Raw genomic sequence first — 25,547 nt, forward strand, 5'->3', positions numbered from 1 at the left:
GTTGACTCTCAGGAATGGAGATCCTCAGGGGACCCTAATTAATAAGACGGTGTTAGAATCCGTACATTCTTCGGGTGTTCTGCTATTTGATGCATGTAAGGCGATATCAAGTGGTAGAAAACCGTGGAATGTATGTGGGGATCTTAGATGGGAGAGGACGTATGGGTCTAATGATAAATATATTTGTCCCAGTAGTAAAAATAAATATGTGAGTCCTAGATGCCCAAATAAAGACTATAACTTTTGTCCATATTGGTCTTGTGTGGGGTGGGCGACTTGGGGACAGACAGTAGATAAAGACATGATAGTGACTAAGTTGCCGACTAGCCCTTATTGTAAGTCTATGGAATGCAACCCAGTCCATATACTTATTAATAACCCCGACAAGTTCCTAGATAAGTATGGAAATTTATTTGGGTTTCAGATATACGGGACGGGTTTAGATCCTGGGACATTATTGTTTATAGGAATAGAGACTGATACGGTATCCTCCCAGACTCATCAAGTATACCATTCCTTTTATGAAGAGATGAGTATAGATAATAAGATCCCCCATAACGCTAAAAACCTGTTCATTGACCTAGCTGAAAGTATTGCCGGTAGTCTTAATGTTACCAACTGCTATGTGTGTGGAGGTACTAACATGGGAGACCAATGGCCTTGGGAAGCAAAGGAGGTAATGTCCGGTTCTGAGGCAGTTGACCAACTAATATCTACACAAGCCGATTATCATTTGAGTGTTAGAGGTAAATCTGAGTGGAGATTAAAGACCTCCATCATAGGTTATGTTTGCATAGCAAGGAAAGGAATAATGTATAATACTTCTGTAGGAGAATTAACTTGTCTAGGGCAAAAAGCTTATGATGATGATACTAAAAATACAACTTGGTGGTCGGCTTCAAATGTCTCAGAACCATCTAACCCGTTTGCTAGATATGCCAGTTTAAAGGATGTGTGGTTTGATTTATCCATCACATCTACCTGGAGAGCCCCAGCAAATTTGTACTGGATCTGTGGTAAGAAAGCCTATTCGGAGTTGCCACAGGACTGGGAAGGGGCATGTGTGTTGGGTATGCTCAAACCATCCTTCTTCTTGTTACCGATTGAAACAGGTGAGACTTTAGGTGTTAAAGTGTATGATGTGAATCATAGGAAGAAAAGGGGACCCTTAGAGATAGGCACCTGGGAAGATAATGAATGGCCTCCCCAGCGTATCATAGATTATTATGGGCCAGCCACGTGGGCAGAAGATGGTACCTTTGGTTATAGAACCCCAATTTATATGCTCAACCGTATTATAAGATTACAGGCGGTGGTTGAGATTATTACTAATGAGACCTCACAAGCACTCAATCTTCTAGCGAAGCATAATACCAGGATGAGGACAGCAGTGTACCAAAATAGATTAGCCTTGGATTACCTTTTGGCAGTAGAGGGAGGTGTATGTGGGAAGTTTAACCTGAGCAATTGCTGTCTTCAAATAGATGACGAAGGGCAAGCAATAGCTGAGCTTACTAGCCATATGGTTAAACTAGTGCATGTGCCTACTCAGGTATGGAAAGGGTACAATCCAAGTAGTTGGTTTGGTAGCTGGTATGAGTGGTTTGGAGGGCTTAAGGCAGTGGTAGGTGGAGTCCTACTGATTTTACTGTTGTGTCTACTCCTACCGTGTCTTATACCCTTAGTAGTTAGGTCTGTGCAAAGCCTGATAGGAAGTATAGCAGAGAGGAAGGCTGCTGCACAGATAATGGCGATATATAAGTATAAGGCTCTAGATCAAGGAGAACCAATGCAGGAAGATGAGTGTTAAAAGATTCACATCATAAGATAAGTCTGGTCTGGTTCATGGTAACCTGAGGTATATGCAAACCAAGGTTAAGTGATGCCTCAAGTAATTGTGAAATATCAGAGGCATCAAAGGGGGGAATGTGATGTAATTCCAGTAAAATACAAGTTTAGCAGGCTAAGATTGCCACAAGGCATATGTATGTATATGTGTTTGTAGTATCAGTTAGTTAATTACACGTAGCTAAGATACTGTTATCACTGTACTGACCAGGTGCAGGAATGTAAGAACTGGAATTACGCGTCCCTCTCCTTTGTATCAGATGAGCCACGTGGTTAGACCGGATGGATGAGTTTAGACTCTATTTATTAAATAGGTTAAGGGTATGTGTGGGTGTAGTTAATTGTGGGAGGAGCTACAGTGCTATATAAGGAATGTACTCTATGTATTCAGTACTCAGACTTTGCTGTATTTTGGTGACGCTAGTCCCTCTGAGTCCCGATCGGTGATCCAATAAAGAATCTCTTCCTTCCTGAAGAAACCTGTGTCCATCTCTCTGTGCTTGGCTTCCGTCAGTTTCTCCGGTATCAAAATGGCTGCACGATGCTGCCACAGCAAGGAATCTCATTCTTCCAAATGAAATTCTGAACAGAACATAATGACCAGATTTTATCCAAACAAGAATGGACAAACTGTAGACATTTGGTTAGGACGAAATTCGGACTTTTCGCCGGCGCCCTTGTCTACAAGTTCGGTAATGGCGAATGGTAAAGAAAGGGAGTATTATGGGAATATTTCCTCTGACATAGGAAATGGAGCTGACTTTAAGCTCCTCTTTGTGCCAGAGAATGTCAGGCGTAGGAAAAATACACAGTGACACAGTGACAGTGCTGCTTAAATCCCTTAGGGACCAGATCTCGCACTTTTATATAATCACAATTTGGTAATGGCAGCATGAAATGTCTTACTCATTTAGATATGGATGCTCAATACAGCCTTGAGAACAATTACTGACTGGGTCATGTCGTTATAGAATAGGATTGTTTAAGAACACATTGTTTTGACAGCATAAGCCATAATCATTCCTTAGGGATAGAACATATTTACGCACCAGCTGTGATCTCCGAGGCATGGGTGCAGGAGCTTGTGTAGGAGCTGTGCTGCTGCCTTTAGGTCCTGGCTTGAGAGGTGCAGGGTCTGGTGATGGCTCAGCTGTTGTGACTACCATAGGGATGGAAATAAACATAATATATGATTACCTTGAGTCTCACTTCCTGGTGTGTGACCTTGAAAACATTAGAGGGACAAAGTGACCCACTAACCTGGAGGTTGTGTTGCTGCTGGACCTACAGGTGGAGCCTTTGTCATTGCGGGAGGTTTTTCTATCCTGTTAAGGAAAACAGATACATTTCAGTGACAAATGACAAATTCTTGCAGTCCGTTTGTAAAGAAATGGACATCTGTGCAGGTTGTCAGCCATGCTGCTTGTTGACGAGAGTTAACGTTTGATGACCTTTTATTATGGACAAAAAAAATATATCAATTTGCGAATATCTGTGACATGCAAGGGAGCACCTCGATTTTATAGCAATTACATTTTTTTTTTTTTACTTGCAGGTATAGTTTATTGCAAATAAAAAAAAAACATGGAAGACTGATCTACTTATTTCAGAATTCAAATAATCAGTAAAACCCTATTTTATGTTTTGAAACAGGGAGATTGTATTACATAATGTTCTCCTACATAGGAGACATGGACATGTTACGGACATGTTCCTGTGCAGCAAATGGGCAATATGTGAATACAGGCAATAAACTCTCTTTTAAATTTATCACCAACTCACATCATAAGCAAAGGAATCACACTGATATTATTAAATAGCTATTTCTACTCAAATACATCAATATTTCCAGGCTAGATAAAAGCACAAATCAACCAGAATCCTTACGCAGGCACATGCTTTTTTGGTATCAAGCGGTTGGTGGGTTGTGGTGGGACTGGGGGAGGAACGGGCTTGTTCTGGGGTATTGGAGGCGCAGAGCTCTGTTTAGAGTGCTGGTTTAATGCTTCTATGACGCTGGCAGTCTTTGCAACTGGAGGCGGAGGAGGATCTGAAATGACACCATATAAAGTTCCTGTTGAGACTGGTGTTCTTTATTTATAGTAATAAACACATACAACATGAGGCTGCACAGAACAATGCAGAATGGCAACAATAACTGGGATAAACATGTACTAACCATTCATAACAAATACACTGTAACACAGCTTATTTTTATTCACCAACCCAACAAGGACGAGATAATTGAATAGGATCTGCAAGCACATTTCACAGTTTCTATTTTGCAAATAATATATTAGATCTTTTTCATATTTAAAAATATATAGAACATATATATTAACAAGAACACACACATTTAACAACTTACTACACTTAGTCATTGGTCCCCACCAAGCATGCCATGCAGACATTAGATAGATGGTCCCCACCAAGCATGCCATGCAGACATTAGATAGATGGTCCCCACCAAGCATGCCATGCAGACATTAGATAGATGGTCCCCACCAAGCATGCCATGCAGACATTAGATAGATGGTCCCCACCAAGCATGCCATGCAGACATTAGATAGATGGTCCCCACCAAGCATGCCATGCAGACATTAGATAGATGGTCCCCACCAAGCATGCCTTGCAGACATTAGATAGATGGTCCCCACCAAGCATGCCTTACAGACATTAGATAGATGGTCCCCACCAAGCATGTCATGCAGACATTAGATAGATGGTCCCCACCAAGCATGTCATGCAGACATTAGATAGATGGGTCCCCACCAAGCAAGCCATGCAGACATTAGATAGATGGGCCCCACCAAGCATGTCATGCAGACATTAGGTAGATGGTCCCCATCAAGCAAGTCATGCAGACATTAGATAGATGGTCCCCACTAAGCATGCCATGCAGACATTAGATAGATGGTCCCCACCAAGCATGCCATGCAGACATTAGATAGATGGTCCCCACCAAGCATGCCATGCAGACATTAGATAGATGGTCCCCACCAAGCATGCCATGCAGACATTAGATAGATGGTCCCCACCAAGCATGCCATGCAGACATTAGATAGATGGTCCCCACCAAGCATGCCATGCAGACATTAGATAGATGGTCCCCACCAAGCATGCCATGCAGACATTAGATAGATGGTCCCCACCAAGCATGCCTTACAGACATTAGATAGATGGTCCCCACCAAGCATGCCATGCAGACATTAGATAGATGGTCCCCACCAAGCATGCCATGCAGACATTAGATAGATGGTCCCCACCAAGCATGCCATGCAGACATTAGATAGATAAAGAACTGCACAATGTTTTACCAGAAGTATACACAAAGATCTTTCCAAGTTTGTAGATAAGATACTTGTTGTGGTTTAGATATTATTACCAAACTCAATGCTTCCCATTTTATCAATCTTGGAATAAGTCAATTTAACTGGCAACGCAAAGGTTGGTGAATAAACCAAGTGATTTCGTGAGAGTTATAATAAAATTAGCACGAGTCTAATGGTCGATATTATTTGATTGTCACAGCAAACTCATAGAACCCTGCAGGGTTATAATCACAATAGGGTTTACTGCTCCAGGGTAGCACCATCGCAGTGGATTTAAATAGGATTGTTAGCAGATTTACTCAATAAAGTTCCCCTACCAGCATGTTTCATATAAAGAATAATGTATAGTAAAAATATTTGAAAAGGGATCAACAAACCAGCTTGATTTTAAAAAGTAAAAATGACAAATCAGTGTGCCGCGATCACATGATGACATGCACGCCGAGATCATACACAGTCACATCTCTAGAGTAGTGTGCGCTGTTAAGTGCATGCCCCGGAACAAAAAGAAACATACTTGTGGCGGAGGAAGTTATACGTATTGGTGGCACGGGCGGCTGAATAGCTGGCGGATCAGATGAGGACCTCTGTCTGCTGCCAAATTCATGTCCAGCTGTATTAACTTTCCAAGCTGGGGTAGTGGAGGAGTGTATACTACTGCCAAAAATAGTCGAATGGACTAGAATGGACAAAGAGGAGGAAGAAAGAGAGAAAATAGTTCCAGGTGTGATTCCTGACAGAGAATGCACTCATTCTATATTTGAATTACATTTAAAAGGAACACATAATGGCAAGGTATGTTACAGCTGTATTGGATATTCACAAAGGAATGCAGAAGCTTAAACTTTATATGTCCATTCACACACACTCATGATCCATGTCCCTGGTCTGGCTTGGAAACATACATAACCTGTGTATTTCCTGCATATTAATGTGAAATAAACAGAGGTGACATGCCAGACGTCATTCTTAAACCTAGAACACCTACTTACATACAGATATACTCACCCAGACATAGGCATCATAAGAGCTGTTCTCAGCGATAGACTTGTCTCACTGCAATTCCTGATTATTTTACCTGCCTAAAACCGAAATATCACATTCTGTGCTGCCTTGCATGTCCCTATAAGTCCTACACTTTTCATACAATGCATTAAGCATTTTGAGATTTAACACACTGTACAGTCAACAGCAACAAAACTGGATTGGAAAATCTGGCTAAAACGCTCATGTTTCAAAATCTGTTTTTCAATTTACTACAGTTAGCTTTTATTGAATAAACCCCAGACGTTCCTTTTTTAAGCTTTTATAAATAATACAGAGACAGACTGTACAGGTGTGAAGGAATGAAGTCTTCCTATGTTCTGGGATAATATGAACTTTCATTTATTAAATATCTACTACCATATATCTGCAAGCAGCAGGGATGTAATCAAGGCACAAGGCAAAACTGTCCATAACATATAATCTCCTGATCTCAGACACTGATCATTTTGAAGCTGCAGTCTGACAACATGACAGGTCCTCTATTACCGAAATTAAACATGGCCGGTTTTATGGCATGTCACTATAAAAGTGTTATTACAGGTTACAGTGAGTGACCTCTATTGACAGAGAATAAAATGTCAGGGTGTTGGAGATGATACACATTTTGCATTAAATCACGAAGACTCCGGCTGTCTGCATCAATAGATTTGCAGTAAACTGGTTTGCAGGGATCAATATTGAGTGGGATACATGGGAATTGTGTCTGTAACCTCAAACATTAAATACCAAAAAAACACACCAAATGATTCACTCAAATGAGGAAGTTTGAAATGGATTAATGGAAGCAAAGGCCAGTTCAGAAAAAGCGGGATGTAAGACATTGTAGTCCGTGCACATTTTACCAGCAGTTAGTAAGAAGAGACCATAAGTTTGCTACCCACTGATTAGAAAGGTACAGAGAGACAAATAGTAAGTTCTGTTTATCCCTCTACTCTCCATTTGTTGAAGTAAGTGTTACCCTCCTCAAGCCTGGTGTTTAGACCAAGAAAGGGAGGGCCAGTAACTTTGCCATAAATGTCCAACTCTCATAGCCTTATAGAGGTGGTTCAGGAGTCCATGGGCCCCTTGTTACCACTCCTTGTCCAGCACTAATGTGATAATAAAAATAGTGAATCAGTTTTGTGGTGGAATCTCGGTAAAAATAAATTTAGTAGGCCGAGATTACCACGTGGCATGTGTACGTGCATATGCTGACGTATCGATCAGTTGGTTGCACGAGGCAAGATACGATCAGTAGTGTACGGAGCATGTGCAAGAATACAGGATGTTGTATTCCCCCTCCTCCATTGTGCTGGACAAGCCATGCGGTCAAACAGGAAGTTAATTCTTATTTGTGTTGATTGGTTAAGAGAATGTGCGGGTGGAGCTTAATATGGGAGGAGTTATGTGCCTATATAAGGAGCCTGCACTATTGTCCGGGGCTCAGAACTTGCTGTATTTTGGTGACATTAGTCCCTCTGAGTCCCGATCGGTGATCCAATAAAGAATCTCTTCCTTCCTGAAGAAACCTGTGTCCATCTCTCTGTGCTTCGCTTCCGTCAGTTTCTCCGGTATCATTTGGTGCATTGGCCGGGAAGCTCATCGTTCAACGGCAGCTGAGAGGCAGAGGCGTGAGACGGTCTATCTTTGCCCACGTTCTCTACGGCTGCACCCCTGAACTTCTGCGTGGACCTCCCTTCGTCTCGGCGCCACTGGTCTGTTGTCCAGGAGATCATCGGCCTCTACGTGAGAAGTGCTGGGGTGTCCCCGTCGATGAGTGTGAACTCAGGTTCAGGAACGAGGAGGTAAGACAACTGCTGTTTTAGACGGCAGGACCCACTAGGGGTATACCGATTGTGCGGTAGGCCCAAAGGGGTTTTGAATCTGTGTATCTGCCCCCTCTGTCGGAGGGAAGGAGCGAAGGCGCACCGCTCGATCGAACGCTCTTTAGTCAGACCGTTTGATTTTGTTAGTCAGGCGGGGCTCTGGTGTAAATAGCCCTAGCCGGACACCGGTGTCTTGTCTAGACTAGCGTTCTAGGGTGTATATTTTGTTCGCTAGGTCGGAGGGACCGGGAGACTAAGCGGCGTCTGTGTAAATTCGGTTTGCTAGATCTCATCCTATCTGGGCTAAGTGGGAAGGCGTGTAAATTTGGAACCCACTAGACTTTTGATAGTGCGACTAAGAGGCGTCTGTGTAAATTCGGTCCTCTAGCTCGCTATATATGTGGTGATTGGGCAGTGTGGCTAACCAAAAACGTATGTAGATTGTTTTTAGGTAGTCCATTCAAGGTACTGGCCAATAGTTTAGTTGGGAATTGTAAATGTGTTAACGATTGTTTAGTAAAGTGTATATCTTGTTAGATAGCGCGAGCTCAGCCGTCTAGCGAGAGTGTTAATAGTGTGTTGCTGTATTATAGTGCACGGTACCATAACCCTGTATATTTACTGACACTGTATATAAGTACTAATCATTGTCGTCCATTGCATGTTTAACACCATAACCACTAATAATTGTATTGTGACCTTAACTTGTGCTTTGACCTATGCTAACCGTACTGTAACCGCTATTTGTAAAAGACGATGTTACTGGGGTGTGTTATAGACGGGTAATTCGTATATAGAGAATTATAGCGGGGGTGACTGTATAGTTACGCCAAAGGGCATAATATTGATTATATAGTGACTGGTGTAACAGCTGTGTGTGTACGGGAATTCCCTGAGTGTTCATTGTGTTATTGTGTACGTTTCACTTGGTAACCGTACCACGTGGTGCTGTTTCCAGAGGAAACGGGTGTGACTGTTGAATAGTACGCGTGCATAGTATTCGTTGTCGACGACGTTCCATTGTTAAGTATGGGTGCGTCGCAGTCAACGATCCCGGATCCCTTAGGTTGTATGGTGAAGAATTTTAAAAAGGGATTCAAAACTTGTGATTTTGGGGTTAAAATGTCTCCTGTACGTTTGGTCACTTTGTGTACTAGGGAGTGGCCTACTTTGGTTGCGGCATGGCCGCCACGTGGCAGTTTGGATCCAACTCTGGTACAGCGCTTACACGTGGCTGTATCAGGTAGGCCTGAACTTTACGGCCAGTTTCCTTATATTGATTGTTGGAGACAGGCCGTAAATGACTCGCCAAAATGGCTCCAGACATGCCACGAGGAGCAGTGTCGCCTCATGGTAGCTAGGACTTGTTCGTCCACTAGGACTGGTGTTAGGCCCATTTTGGACACGCCCCCTGAGTCCGAGATCCCTTTGCCGCCCCCTTACTTTCCGTTAAGAGGAAGTGACGCAAACGCAGGAAGTCCTGCAGCCCTCCCCTCATTACCCCCATCCACTTCCGCTTCCTCCTCCAGCACAGGATCCACCCCCCCTCGTACTAAATCTCCCCTTCCGGAATCAGAACCAACCCCCATTAAAAACGAATATCCTGATTTGGCGCCACTTCAGACTTCCGGTCAAGCTTCATCTAGCTCGGCTCGAAGTGTTCTATTTACAACCTTTTCCCAAAACCAAGCTCCCATATCCCCATACCCTATTTCTCCCCGACTGGAACCTATGACTGACGCCCCTCCACGTAGCCCCATACAGACCCGACAGTTGACCGGTGCCCAACAATTAAGACACTATCAGATGCCTCTTCGTCTGAATCCTGGGCCAGCCTATATCGATGCCGCAGGCCAAATGGCACATGCTGACCCAGTCTTTGTATATGTCCCATTCACGACAACCGATCTTTTAAACTGGAAGACCCACAATTCCTCGTATACTGAGAAACCACAAGCTATGACTGATCTGTTCACCTCAATAGTACAGACACATAACCCGACATGGGCTGATTGCCAGCAGTTATTAATGACTTTGTTTAACAATGAGGAAAGGACAAGAATAAATCAAGCAGCCATTAAAGCACTAGAGGATAAAGCCCGTACTTTAAACCAAGCCAATCCATCAGCATGGGCCGCAACACATTATCCCAACACCGATCCCGATTGGAACGTAAATGGTGCTGATATGGTTCAACTCAGAGCCTATAGAGACGCTATAATTGCTGGCATGAAAGCCGGAGGAAAGAAAGCTATTAACATGTCGAAGACAGTTGAGGTGATTCAGAAAAGCGATGAAGCGCCCAGTGTCTTTTATGACCGATTATTGGAGGCATACCGCTTGTATACCCCCTTTAATCCGGAAGACGCAGATAATTCCCGAATGGTGAACTCCGCCTTTGTCAGCCAAGCTTACGGAGATATTAAGCGCAAGCTACAAAAGTTAGAAGGGTTTGCAGGTATGTCAATCACCCAACTAATGGAGGTAGCGAATAAGGTTTATATGAATAGGGAAACAGAAAGTAAGAAAGAGGAAGAGCGCAAGATGCGTAAAAAGGCTGATATGCTAGCGGTAGCAATCGCAGGCGTAGATAGACGGGGCCCAGATAGAGGCGATAGTAGATGGAATGAGGAACCTCTAAGTAGAAATCAGTGCGCATACTGTAGGGAAGAAGGGCATTGGACAAATGAGTGTCCTCGAAGAGAACAGTGTGAGAGAGACAGACCTAGGACAGGTTACGGAAACTTTAGAGGCAGAGCGAGAGGTAGAGGAGGCCCCGGAGGGAGTAATGGTAATAGAGGGAGTAATGGGAACAGAGGAAGTGTTAGGGAAGACAGGTATATTCCAGCAGCGCAAAGGTCCCGCGATAGAGAAGGCAGGGACTTTGTAGGATTGGCTGACACGGTCATGGAGGACTATTGATACCGACCGGGCTCCATCCCCCTTGGTCGAGCGGAGCCTATGGTCGATGTATCAATAGGGGGGAAAAGGAGTGCGTTCATGATCGACACTGGTGCTGAACATTCAGTGGTGACTAATCTAGTTGCTCCTCCATCTGGAAGGACTATTACTGTGATAGGAGCAACTGGAAGAAGTGCTGAAAAACCGGTTCTTAAAAGTCGACTCTGTACATTGGGAGGCCACGTAGTAAAACATCAATTCCTTTATATGCCTGAATGTCCAGTCCAATTGCTGGGACGTGATATGCTATCAAAATTACAAGCACAGATTACGTTCCTACCAAATGGAACAACATCCTTAAAGTTTAATGGACCTTCAGGTATCATGACATTATCCGTACCAAAGGAAGAAGAGTGGCGACTTTATACAGCGTTGACTAGCCAAAACCCTAGGAGTGATGAGACATTATTTAATATACCAGGAGTTTGGGCAGAGAACAACCCACCAGGACTGGCCCGCAATATTCCACCTATAAAAATTGAACTAAAACATGGGGTTTATCCAGTGAGCCTAAGACAATACCACATCCCGCAGAAGGCTAAGAAGAACATCCAATCCTATCTGGATAAGTTCATACGGTATGGTATCCTAAAATTCTGTACTTCCCCCTGGAACACCCCATTGCTGCCTGTTCAAAAGCCCGGTACAGATGAGTATCGACCTGTGCAGGACTTGAGAGCAGTCAATGATGCGGTTGTTAGTATACATCCAGTTGTACCCAATCCATATAACCTGCTTGCTTTAATTCCGGGCGGGGCTACTTACTTTACAGTCTTAGACCTCAAAGATGCCTTCTTTTGCCTCCGAATTGCCGCAGAAAGTCAATGTATTTTCGCTTTCCAATGGGAGAACGCTGTAACGGGCTCAAAACGCCAAATGACTTGGACAAGACTGCCCCAAGGGTTTAAAAATTCACCTACCCTATTTGGTTCAGCCCTAAGTCAAGATCTACTGGATTTCGAGTCCATCCCAGGAGAGTGTGTATTGTTACAATATGTAGATGACTTGTTGATAGCAGCAGTTACAAAAGAAATCTGTCAGCAAGCAACGCACGATCTACTACACATTCTCTGGAAGGCAGGATACAAGGTGTCTAGAAAGAAGGCTCAGTTGTGTTTGCCAACTGTCAAATATCTGGGATTCCATATCTCTGAAGGTCAAAGAATTATGGGGCCAGAGAGAAAAGAAGCTGTCTGCCAAATACCAATACCCAAGAATAGAAGACAAGTGCGAGAATTCTTGGGGGCAGCAGGCTTCTGTAGGATATGGATTCCCAGCTATGCGATACTGGCAAAACCTCTGTACGCAGCTATCAAAGGTACAGAGCACGACCCCTTCTTATGGACCCAAGAACAGCAAACGGCATTTGAAGATGTGAAGAAGGCTTTGATGAGTGCCCCAGCATTAGGTCTACCTGATCACACACGACCATTCTACTTATATGTACACGAGCAAAGAAGAATGGCTGTGGGAGTATTGACACAGTACTTGGGATCATGGCAAAGACCTGTTGCCTACATGTCTAAGCAATTGGATGCAGTGGCCAGCGGACTTCCACCTTGTCTAAGAGCCGTAGCTGCAGCCGCCCTGCTAGTAGCTGAAGCCGATAAACTCACTCTGGGTCAAGAACTTTATGTACGAGTCCCACATGCAGTACAGACGTTGTTGGATTACAAAGGAAATCATTGGTTTAGTAACAGCCGTATGACCAAGTATCAAGCAATGTTGTGTGAAAACCCAAGAGTGCATTTAGAGACTGTAAACACCTTAAATCCAGCTACCCTTTTGCCACAACCTACTGAAAGTCAACATGATTGTTTGGAAGTAATGGATGAAGTATTCTCAAGTAGACCAGATCTTCGTGATTTTCCCATCCAGAACCCCGATGTTCAATATTATACCGACGGCAGTAGTTATGTGAAAGAAGGGATCCGCTATGCAGGATATGCAGTAACAACAATAGACAAGGTGATAGAAGCTCGGCCACTGGCGAAAGGAACATCAGCACAAAAGGCAGAATTGATAGCACTGACACGAGCGTTACAATTGGCTGAAGGTTTAAGAGTGAACATCTACACGGACTCCAAATATGCGTTTTTAACCACTCATGCCCACGGAGCTTTGTATAAAGAAAGAGGACTACTGAATTCAGAAGGCAAAGAAATCAAATACGCAGCTGAAATCCTACAACTATTGGAAGCAGTGTGGGAACCGAAAGAAGTCGGTATCATACATTGTCGAGCGCATCTGAGAGGAGATGGTGATGTAACCAAGGGAAATCGGATGGCAGATAGTGCAGCTAAGCGTGCTGCTGAATCAGGAAGACAGGAATATGTGGGGCATATAGCTGCTCTCATACCAACTCCACTGTCCCAATGGACTCCAGTTTATACAGCTCAAGAAGAGGAGTGGTTAAAGACTGAACCAGGAAAGTATTTGGAGAACAAGTGGTATCAGCTAGAAGATGGAAGAATAGTCATACCAGCATCACTAGCGGTAGAAATTGTCCAAAATTATCATAACGGGACACATTCTGGGAGAGACAGTACAGAAGAATCTCTCAGAAAACATTTCTACATACCAAGATTGTCCAACTTGACTCAGGCCATTGTACGAAGATGTGTAACGTGTGCTAAAAATAATGCAAGACAAGGACCAGTAAAGCCACCAGGAGTCCAGTTTATGGGGGGACTCCCCATGTCCGATCTACAAATAGACTTTACAGTGATGCCTAAATCGGGTGGACATCGTTACCTGTTGGTAATTGTGTGCACCTATTCAGGCTGGGTAGAAGCATGTCCTACTCGTACAGAGAAAGCAGGAGAAGTTGTGAGATTCCTGCTACGAGAAATAATACCCCGATATGGACTACCCTGTTCTATAGGATCGGACAATGGTCCAGCTTTTGTTCATCAGTGCCTACAACAACTGACTCATATGCTTGGTATAAAGTGGAGGCTTCATACTGCATATAGACCCCAGAGTTCTGGTAAGGTAGAGAGAATGAATAGAACTATAAAGAACCAGTTGGCTAAAATGTGTCAGGAAACCCAACTTAAGTGGAACGTTCTCTTACCCATAGCTCTATTGCGAATCCGCAGTACCCCTACCAGAAGGATGGGCCTCTCTCCTTTTGAAATTATGTATGGGCGACCACCTCCCGTACTTGGTAACTTAAGGGGGGATTTGAGTCAGTTGGGAGAAGGAATTACCCGGCAGCAGGTTGTAGAGTTGGGTAAGACTATGGAGGAGGTACAGAAATGGGTACAAGATAGATTACCTGTGAATATTTATCCCCCTGTTCATAGTTATCATCCAGGAGATCAAGTGTGGATTAAAGAGTGGAATAATGTACCGTTAGGGCCCAAGTGGAGAGGTCCTTATGTTGTTCTTTTGTCTACCCCTACAGCGATAAAAGTAGCCGAAGTGACTCCGTGGATACATCACTCCAGGGTTAAACCAGCAGCAGTCGATTCTTGGCAAGTTACAGCAGATCCAGAGAATCCCTGCAAGATCCGGTTAAAACGCACTACTCAGTCGGAGTAACGAGGAATCGTGTGGATTACAAATTTTATTGTTACAGGGATTTGGTGCGTGAGTGAGAAGGCCATAATAAAGCCTGTCCGCCTACCAACACATAGTATATAAGCCAGGAAAGTCTCGAAGGGACACCTGTGAAGACGAGCAGAACTCCATTCCCTGCAGCCCTCACATCCTGGAAGCTGAGGCGCCTTCGCACGGACGAAGACTGAGGATGACGGCGAAAGATGTGCTTTTGATAGTGTTTATTTATATGTGTTTTTATATTCAGGAAGGTAGAGGTACCGACACTCCTAGCTGTGAGGTATGCATTAAGACTACGAGAACAGGTAACCATATTTCCCAAACCCTAATCTGGCATTCACAATACGAGTGTAAAGGAGATGTATCGAGATGTAGATACTTAAATATAGACTATAGTGTGTGCCATTTAGGAGTAGGAGAACCTAAGTGCTTCAGTCCAGAGTATCAACCTCGTACAATTTGGTTGACTCTCAGGAATGGAGATCCTCAGGGGACCCTAATTAATAAGACGGTGTTAGAATCCGTACATTCTTCGGGTGTTCTGCTATTTGATGCGTGTAAAGCGATATCGAGTGGTAGAAAGCCGTGGAATGTATGTGGGGATCTTAGATGGGAGAGGACGTATGGGTCTAATGATAAATATATTTGTCCCAGTAGTAAAAATAAATATGTAAGTCCTAGATGCCCAAATAAAGACTATAACTTTTGCCCATATTGGTCTTGTGTGGGGTGGGCGACTTGGGGACAGACAGTAGACAAAGACATGATAGTGACTAAGTTGCCGACTAGCCCATATTGTAAGTCTATGGAATGTAATCCCATCCATATACTTATAAATAACCCCGATAAGTTCTTAGACAAATATGGCAATTTATTTGGGTTTCAGATATACGGGACGGGTTTAGATCCTGGGACATTATTGTTTATAGGGATAGAGACTGATACGGTATCCTCCCAAACTCATCAAGTATACCATTCCTTTTATGAAGAGATGAGTATAGATAATAAGATCCCCCATAATGCTAAAAACCTGTTCATCGATTTAGCCGAAAGTATTGCCGGTAGTCTTAATGTTACCAACTGCTATGTGTGTGGAGGTACTAACATGGGAGACCAATGGCCTTGGGAAGCAAAGGAGGTAATGTCCGGTTCTGAGGCAGTTGACCAATTAATATCTACACAAGCCGATTATCATATGAGTGTTAGAGGTAAATCTGAGTGGAGATTAAAGACCTCCATCATAGGTTATGTTTGCATAGCAAGGAAAGGAATAATGTATAATACTTCTGTAGGAGAATTAACTTGTCTAGGGCAAAAAGCTTATGATGATGATACTAAAAATACAACTTGGTGGTCGGCTTCAAATGTCTCAGAACCATCTAACCCGTTTGCTAGATACGCCAATTTAAAGGATGTGTGGTTTGATTTATCCATCACATCTACCTGGAGAGCCCCAGCAAATTTGTACTGGATCTGTGGTAAGAAAGCCTATTCGGAGTTGCCACAGGACTGGGAAGGGGCATGTGTGTTGGGTATGCTCAAACCATCCTTCTTCTTGTTACCGATTGAAACAGGTGAGACTTTAGGTGTTAAAGTGTATGATGTGAATCATAGGAAGAAAAGGGGACCCATAGAGATAGGCACCTGGGAAGATAATGAATGGCCTCCCCAGCGTATCATAGATTATTATGGGCCAGCCACGTGGGCTGAGGATGGTACCTTTGGTTACAGAACCCCTATTTATATGCTCAACCGTATTATAAGATTACAGGCGGTGGTTGAGATTATTACTAACGAGACATCACAAGCGCTCAATCTTCTAGCGAAGCATAACACCAGGATGAGGACAGCAGTCTACCAAAATAGATTAGCCTTGGATTACCTTTTGGCAGTAGAGGGAGGTGTATGTGGGAAGTTTAACCTGAGCAATTGCTGTCTTCAAATAGATGACGAAGGGCAGGCAATAGCTGAGCTTACTAGCCATATGGTTAAACTAGCGCATGTGCCTACTCAGGTATGGAAAGGGTATAATCCAAGTAGTTGGTTTGGTAGCTGGTATGAGTGGTTTGGAGGGCTTAAGGCAGTGGTAGGTGGAGTCCTACTGATTTTAATGTTGTGTCTAGTCCTGCCATGTCTTATACCCTTAGTAGTTAGGTCTGTGCAAAGCCTGATAGGAAATATAGCAGAGAGGAAGGCTGCTGCACAGATAATGGCGATTTATAAGTATAAGGCTTTAGATCAGGGAGAACCAATGCAGGAAGATGAGTGTTAAAAGATTCACATCATAAGATAAGTCTGGTCTGGTTCAAGGTAACTTGCGGTGTAAGCAAACCAAGGTTAAGTGATGCCTCAAGTAATTGTGAAATATCAAGAGGCATCAAAGGGGGGAATGTGGTGGAATCTCGGTAAAAATAAATTTAGTAGGCCGAGATTACCACGTGGCATGTGTACGTGCATATGCTGACGTATCGATCAGTTGGTTGCACGAGGCAAGATACGATCTGTAGTGTACGGAGCATGTGCAAGAATACAGGATGTTGTATTCCCCCTCCTCCATTGTGCTGGACAAGCCATGCGGTCAAACAGGAAGTTAATTCTTATTTGTGTTGATTGGTTAAGAGAATGTGCGGGTGGAGCTTAATATGGGAGGAGTTATGTGCCTATATAAGGAGCCTGCACTATTGTCCGGGGCTCAGAACTTGCTGTATTTTGGTGACATTAGTCCCTCTGAGTCCCGATCGGTGATCCAATAAAGAATCTCTTCCTTCCTGAAGAAACCTGTGTCCATCTCTCTGTGCTTCGCTTCCGTCAGTTTCTCCGGTATCAGTTTCTCATATGCCAATCTGTTTATGGATTATTTGATGTAATATAACATTCACAATCCAATTATGGCATAGTTGGCCTTCAATTGTCATTTAACTTCAGATGACATTGTAATTATTTGAGACTACCTCCTAGTGGAGTTTAGGTTTGTTTTGGAATCATATTAACAGTGGTCTCAAAGTCCCAGCGACAAATTGTGATAACCCTATATTTCATCCCTTTGTAGCCAGCCCAAAATGGAACAACAAAACATACAATTTAAGAAAAGAAAAACAAAAAGAATAAAACTAAACTCACAATAAAAAAATATATACCGTATCTCAGAAATAAGGACAGCACACATTTGGATAGTAGGCTTTAACCATTTAAAAATACAAAAAAATACACAACATGTGCCTGTCCAAATTCCACATGTCCCAAAATATAATGAAACCGAGCTGAGAAAATTGGAAGAAAAAACAAGCAAGCAAATCAAACAAAAAAAAAATTCATACTATTATTATTCACAAAATACCCGTTCAACACAAATTATGTTTTCAGTATTTACTACTGAAAGTTCACTACGTTATCACTATATCTACATTTCAAAAAAAATATATACAGGTTATTACGGGCAAATTACCAATTTTAGACTATAATAGCTGAGCTGGACTCATACAGTGAGGGGGGAAAAGTATTTGATCTCCTGCTGATTTTGAACGTTTGCTTTACCCACTGACAAAGAAATGATCAGTCTATAATTTTAATGGTAGGTGTATTTTTAACAGTGAGAGGCAGAAAAACAACAAAACAATATCAGAAAAACGTATGTCAAAAAAGTTATAAAAAAGTATATCAAAAAAGTTAGACTGGCTAGGCCACCCCAGGACCTTAATGGTCTTCTTCTTGAGCCACTCCTTTGTTGCATTGGCTGTGTGTTTTGAGTCATTGTCATGCTGGAGTACCCATCCACGACCCATTTTCAATGCCCTGGCTGAGGGAATGAGGTTCTCACCCAAGATTTGACGGTATGTGGCCCCGTCCATCGTCCCTTTGATGCTATGCAGTTGTCCTGTCCCCTTAGCAGTAAAACATCACCAAAGCATAATGCTTCCACCTCCATGTTTGACGGTGGTGATGGTGTTCTTGGGGTCATAGGCAGTATTCCTCCTCCTCCAAACACGGCGAGATGAGTTGATGCCAAAGAGCTTGATTTTGGTCTCATGTGACCACAACATTTTCACCCAGTCTCCTCTGAATCATTCAGATGTCAAACTTCAGATGGGCCTATACATGTGCTTTCTTGAGCAGGGGGACCTTGCGGGCGCTGCAGGATTTCAGTCCCTCATGGCGTAGTGTGTTACAACATGTTTTCTTGGTGACTATGGTCCCAGCTGCCATTTGTGAATAATCACACCAATTGTTGTTACCTTCTCACCAAGCTGCTTGGCGATGGTCTTGTAGCACATTCCAGCCTTGTGTAGGTCTACAATCTCGTCCCTGACATCCTTGGACAGCTCTTTGGTCTTGGCCATGGTGGAGAGTTTGGAATATGATTGATTACTTCTGTGGACAGGTGTCTTTTATACAGGTAACAAGATGAGATTAGGAGCACTCCCTTTAAGAGAGTGTTCCTAATCTCAGCTTGTTACCTGTATAAAAGACACCTGGGAGCCAGAAATCTTGCTGATTGATGGGGGATCAAATACTTAGTTCACTGGGGGGCGGGGCCGGACCGCCGAGCTGGATGGTCGCTCGCAAGACCAGCTCCAGCAAATGCAGTCTAATTAAGCTGCAAAATTAAGATTTACAACATAAAAACTGTTCAGGGACGGCGGCCCTTACCGGGTGGAGAGCACCAGAACCAGGGCGAGGCTGACCCAAAGGGTTTTAGTCCCCTGGAGGAAGAATCCTCACTGGCACACCGAGGCCTACTCCAGCGGTGAGCGGGGCAGACGGCCGCTGCCCAGCTATCCTGCCTACCGATGCTCCGCCAAGAGCCAGACCCGTGAGGAACCGGCTCCGTTCCCCCCCCTATGGACCGGGGGGGTGATCCCGGTCCTCACCCTCGAGCCCCGACCACCACACAGCACCCAAGGTGCCGCAGTAAGGGCGCCCCCGACCCGCGATGGAAACATCGAAACTAAGATGGCGGCGGCCGCGTGTGTGGGCACTGAAACCAGCAACTACCTGCCTACCCGGAGTGGCAACAACCAGGAGGGGTTGAAGGCATCTGCAGCACAGTCCACTACTGCAGCCACCCACCCACAGGCACCCCTGCCTTTAAACAAACCACACAGGCCCTGAAGCTGAGACAGGGATGGGGATAAGACCGCGACAGGCAGCGGGGAAGGAAACTACACAGGCAAACACCAGCCACACAGAACAAACCGCAGGACCCTGAACTGCAACTGATCATCACCCCGACACAGCGATCCATGAGGTACCCTGCCGGGAGCTATACTACTCAAGATCTGCCGCACGGTGCCCACCGCGCGACCCTGAAAGAGACTGAGTCCAAAGCAAGCAGAGACTATGGAGATATACGAGAGAACTCTTTGAAAGCAAGTCTCATTGCCACACAAATTTAGTGTATAACCCTGGACTGAAAAAGTAATTGGGGGGCGAGGGGGTGATACTTAGCACTCTCCATCGACAGTTAAAAGTGTTTGCATGTTACCCACTTCTCTAAGCGTGACACCTTAATTTGTATGTACACTCAGTTTAGCATGCCCTTTATATTTTGATGTTGGCCTTTAGTTTAATGTTTCTTGGAAAAAGGCGCAGACTCCATCCACTCTGGGGGCATTGCAAAACGTTAATTAACCTATAAGTAACCTATAAGTGGCTTTTCTTTTATGCATAGCCGACAATACTGTATGTTTCCCTAGCCCTCAGAAATACCAAAAATGGATGCAACTTTATGTTAAGCGACAACAATTTACAAAAATGTGCTATGATTACTAATGCATAACCTATGTAATTCTATGTCTGAAGATTTGCATGCCCTAGCTGTTATGGCAGTGTGTGCTGTTTGTAACTTTCCCTGCACAACTAAAATAAAGAATTAAAAAAAAAAAAAAAAAAAAATATACTTAGTTCACTCATTGACATGCAAATCAATTTATAATTTTTTTGACATGCGTTTTTCTGGATTTTTTTTGTTATTCTGTCTCTCACTGTTAAAATACACCTACCATTAAAATTATAGACTGATCATTTCTTTGCCAGTGGGCAAACATTCAAAATCAGCAGGAGATCAAGTACTTTTTCCCTCACTGTAGCAGAGTATTTGAACTACTTTGATCTAAAATGTTCATTTCCCTGGTCGGTCCCTGAGAATTCACAGTGTAAATACTTACAGGATTGTAAACAACACATTTGTATTGCCATTATACTTTACATTGATCACTGTATATCTGAGCACATGAAATGTTTATTTTGCAATTGCCCACGTTTTTCTTCTCTGTGTATTCATTAAGAAAAACTCCAGACTGGAACTGGAATATTTTGTATTTTATGTATTCACAATGTATGCAAAAACAATACATTAACGATAATAATAACAATAAAAAAGATGCTCACATTTGAAGTTCTTACCAAACCAGGAAGTGACTCCGTCAATGTTCATTTTACCTTACATCGCACTTTTAATCTTATGCCACAAGGAGTGGCTTAAAATAACACTGCAATCGTTTTATCAATCATTTATCTGCTCTATGGACTCGAAAGCTTCCCATTTACTATACATAAAATTTAATTTGCATCAGATTAAAATATGCTGCCGCCAGACTGATTTTCCTCTAGTCTGCCCTCTCACACCTCACCCCTGTGTCAGTCCTTACATTGGCTTCCTGTATCCTATAGGAGTCAATTCAAAGTGCTAACCTATACCTATAAAGCATTGACCAATTATAGCCCCTCTTATATCTCGTCACTGATCTGCAGGTATGCCCATTCTCGGTCTCTCCGCTCTGCCCGTGACCACCTCCGTACCACCCGTACGGCCAACTCACGCTTGCAGGACTTCTCGCGGGTGGCTCCCTTCCTATGGAATAGCCTGCCTACCACCATCAAACTCTCCCCGAGTCTTCAATCATTTAAGAAGTGCCTTAAAACCAATCTCTTTAGGAAAGCTTATGGCCTCCCAGAGTAACCTCTACCTCACATACCTGTCTCTTGCTCTCTCCTATAGGGCAGTGCTTTACTCACTCCTCCAGCTCTGCTTCACTCCCACTTTATTTGATTGCCATTTCCTGTCCTAATGTGTTTTACACCCCACCTCCTATAGACTGTAAGCTCGTTTGAGCAGGGCCCTCTTCAACATATCGTTACTGTAAGTTTTCTTGTAATTGTCCTATTTATGGTTAAATCCCCCCCCCCCCCCTCATAATATTAAGCGCTACGGAATCTGTTGGCGCTATATAAATGGCGATAATAATAATAATAAAGAATCATTTCACTTCTATTAATGTTTCTCAGATGCTTTGCTCAGTTTATACACTTCTAGCGTTTCATAATCAGGTGGCATTTCGTAATAAGTTTTTCAAAACCTTTGTGCCAAGATGCAAGATTCAGTGCAATCATTACTGTAGACTGCAATTTACCCCAGAGATGCTAATGGTGGCACCATTGACATTGAAGGACATTTCCCATTTAACGAATTTAGATTCAAATTACTTCACCTACACTCCATGTTTGTACCTCAAGATCACAGGTCCGATTCTGAGGCTCAACTCATCTTAACATCCTTCTAAGGTCAATAATATCAATACTAGTAGGTTGGCAGCAGTAACGTGTGTTTATCACCTGCCAATACAGCTAAATCAAAGAGAGTGCTCCAAAGTGTTTCAAGTCTGACAAAGAGCCCTTACTTACGGTATATAAATCACTATTATCCCATGAGAGGATGGTTGTGCATTATAAAATCATATGGGTCTCGGCTTACTCAATAATGATTTGTAACACTGTCTTTTGCTGACCCTCCACTAGTTTGATCAGCCTTTATGTGGAATACCGTGTTATAGACTGTCAATAACTACACCAGAGTTACATAAAGCAGGATGAGGAGTTTTTGGTTCCTTACCTTTGCCAATGTTCCTTGGGGGTAAAGGAGGGGCGCTGGTCGTAGGTGGAGGCACTGTATTTACTGGGGAATTGTTGTTATTAAGTACCGCTCCGTAGGTGTCATTCTGCAGCAGACTGGGCATGAACGTTTGCTTGTTCTTAGCAACATTGGCTACATCCCTGGCTAAGCATGCAACACTGGGCTGCATGGGGTTTGGTCCAATTTGGTAGAAGCTGATAGGTCGGTCATCCTTGCGATTTGGGCTTGGCTGCTGTGCATTGGACAAATGAGTAAGAATAATGAATTGGTTTTCTTTTCTTTTTGAATGGCAGAAAAATAAAAAATGTAAACAATTCATTTCTATTGGTTAGAGGGAAAGTCTGATCCGATTCTGCTAAAGAGGTGCTTCACATTTTAATGGAAATCACAGTTTAACCACTTCACTCAGAAACCTGCTCAAAGAACGTCAGTATCCTTTACTGGATTGATTTAATAATTCAGGGGACTTCCTTTTAGTAATAGTGATTAAATAGGTAATGAGATCCTCTTTTAATATATTTGTAGATCTTCAGCTGCTCATTATCACTTACCAGATTACTGCTGCTGTTTAATCCCATGTGCTATGGGCAGGCAAGTAATCACACACCAACCAATTAACTGGTTCATTGTACCTATTGTACAGTGCTACGGAATATGTTGGCACTATATAAGTAATTGTAATTGCAAACACCATCACAAACCTTTGCAGTTTTTTTTATTGCAATACAATGTGCTTTCCCCTAAGATTATTCTTCTATAGAGGTATTTTCTTCACGTCCTGAGCTGTACTTGCAATGTTAGATAATTGTGACTCTGTGAGGACTGAATACCACTGCTATAACTCCCTATTCTCCAAGCAGTCCTGTGTTTTTCAGCCTGTTCTGGTGGAGTACTGCCAGCTAACTAGGATACGTTAGACCAAAATAAAAAGGAGACAATCTGGGGTTTTATAGGTCTCTTGCAGAGGGAACTTGCCTGGCAATGTGGACATTGTACTCGGATCGGCTTGATCTGCACACAGATCTTTTACTTAATGACATTTGAGCAAAACATATGTGTTAGCAACCGAGTGGGATGCTTTCCACAGGAGAAGCTATTAGACTTTGTCCAACTCAGTCACACTGTTTTTTTTTACACATTCTTTGTTGTTAAAATGAAAGTGTTCAAAATATATTCCAGGTTACCAGTTTGGGTACCCCTTGATTCGTCACCTAGGGATTGTTAATGGGGTCAGGCAAATTCACGGCTCCGGGTTCCCGCTTTAAACCTTGGGCAATAGGCAGCTGCTTAGTGTCACCTTATGATAAGTGTAACGCATACAAGCTATTACAGAACTACATTCCAGCCTTACAGGCTGGCAAAACATCAAAGGATCTATCTTTTGGCCACTTATAGTTCGATGTCTCATCTGTCCATGTTGTACTGCCATAACACATAGAATAACATATATATAAAACCAATAAGGTGCCTGCAATGTCCCCACCAGTGCTATAGATTGGAAATATAGAAGGTGAGGGTATAAGTGAACATTATTTTGAAGCTCAGAAAGACACACTGAATTCTATTAACATTTCTAAACGTCCTGTATGTAAGTGCGTCATTGCATAACTTAGCAGCCTCTCATACAATCTGTTACTGTGAACCATGTTATTGACTTCTAGAGGACCCTGCTTCCAGTGAGTCACACAATCAGTCACCATATAAAAACATTTAAAAATAAATTAAGGACAAATGTAAGACAACTTGACTCATCTATCCAGGTTTCCAATTTTGTGGTAAATCTTTCTGTTTCAAAGGACCTGCGTGCCTTATCAATGAGGTCTGCTTGCCCTTCCGATATGCAGTTCAATCCAGCGGCTGCTAAAAGCCTTGATCGTTTGTCATAAAGAGTTTAAATGCTCATTGTGAACACACACAGATCATCACTAAATAAAGCTGGGTTTTTATATTATATTGCCTAAACAAAGTAACGTTCATTTTAAATTACTGAATTACAGTCTATACTTATTAAGAAAGAAAAAAAAAGGAGGCAATTCTGGGGCAAAGAAAAAAAAAATCAGTAAATCTGAAGAACTCATCAATGACACGTATTAAATATATCGGTTTATTGGAATAAATATACTAAGGCTCTACCTTGACAAATATTGGCTTTTAAACAAGTCTGTGGAGCGAGATTTACCATGTTCCATGGACGTGTACATTATTATCCTTTCTATTTGATCTCCCAAAACAAACTCAACTGGAAGCAGCGTGTTTGCCACTGCCTTCACACTGCACATTTCTCATGTTAAAATAATACCGATTATATGGAAAGTGAAACATACCTGCATCTTTTCATCAACATCATCATCGCTTTCATCCAGATTCATGTTATGCAGCCTCCACTCATACTCCACGTGGACGTGAGCATTAAATCTGCCCGTCAATGCTTGCATGAGCTTGGGAATAGCATGAAAGACATGTTAGCATGACTAATAAACATGTGCATGTTTGCTACATGCAGAACCTGATGTATTCCCAATACGTAGAGAAATAGCTCCCTGGAACCATTATATATTGAGTGCATGGCGAACAATGGCCAATGACTTCCCTCCTGGGCTGAGAGAGAACTTGGAATGGAGGCAAGTTTTATCTTTATCTTTTTGTTTTTTGTATTGGCTAGGAACCAGCAAGGGTTACTCTAAACAAAATAGTTATTAATGAAAACACCTTGATTGATTAGTGTAACCTTTTACTCCTAAAATGTGCCCTCTCAGTCTGCATGGCAGGGCTCATTTTTAGCATTTTATCAATACATTGTGATAGTCAATACATTGTGATAGCTTGCTCATCCACACATTAATATATGCATAAACAGATATTTTAAAGTCGTTAAGTCAATATTGTTGCTGCTTTGGCGGCAAACACCAAATAAGTTATGTTTTTATATGTGCCTCACACAGATCCCTATTTAATCTATTCTAAGTTAATATAGGAAACCTCCAGCAACCTTGCCCAAGATATACTAACTGCTGCCCCCCTTCCCTACACTCTCCATTACCCCAACGCTTAGCTACGTCTCACTGTCACAGGGATGCAGCC

At 42.8% G+C, this 25,547-nt stretch overlaps 1 protein-coding gene across 4 annotated transcripts in view; it reads right to left on the reverse strand.

The window, feature by feature from the left end:
- ASAP2 (ArfGAP with SH3 domain, ankyrin repeat and PH domain 2) overlaps window positions 1-25,547 on the reverse strand; it is a 205,313-nt gene that overhangs the window by 11,171 nt on the left and 168,595 nt on the right. The window contains exons 21-26 of one of the 4 annotated variants that reach the window (XM_063442173.1): window positions 24,791-24,904; window positions 22,446-22,695; window positions 5,698-5,859; window positions 3,736-3,898; window positions 3,109-3,173; window positions 2,898-3,007 (exon numbers count right to left, since the gene is read on the reverse strand). In XM_063442173.1, the coding sequence (XP_063298243.1) occupies window positions 2,898-3,007; window positions 3,109-3,173; window positions 3,736-3,898; window positions 5,698-5,859; window positions 22,446-22,695; window positions 24,791-24,904 (864 nt within the window). Of the gene's footprint in view, window positions 1-2,897; window positions 3,008-3,108; window positions 3,174-3,735; window positions 3,899-5,697; window positions 5,860-22,445; window positions 22,699-24,790; window positions 24,905-25,547 lie in introns of all 4 variants that reach the window. The other 3 variants (XM_063442172.1, XM_063442175.1, XM_063442174.1) reach the window with 3 other exon arrangements.

This window comes from Pelobates fuscus, chromosome 2 (assembly GCF_036172605.1).
Source record: "Pelobates fuscus isolate aPelFus1 chromosome 2, aPelFus1.pri, whole genome shotgun sequence".
Lineage (NCBI taxonomy): Eukaryota > Metazoa > Chordata > Amphibia > Anura > Pelobatidae > Pelobates > Pelobates fuscus.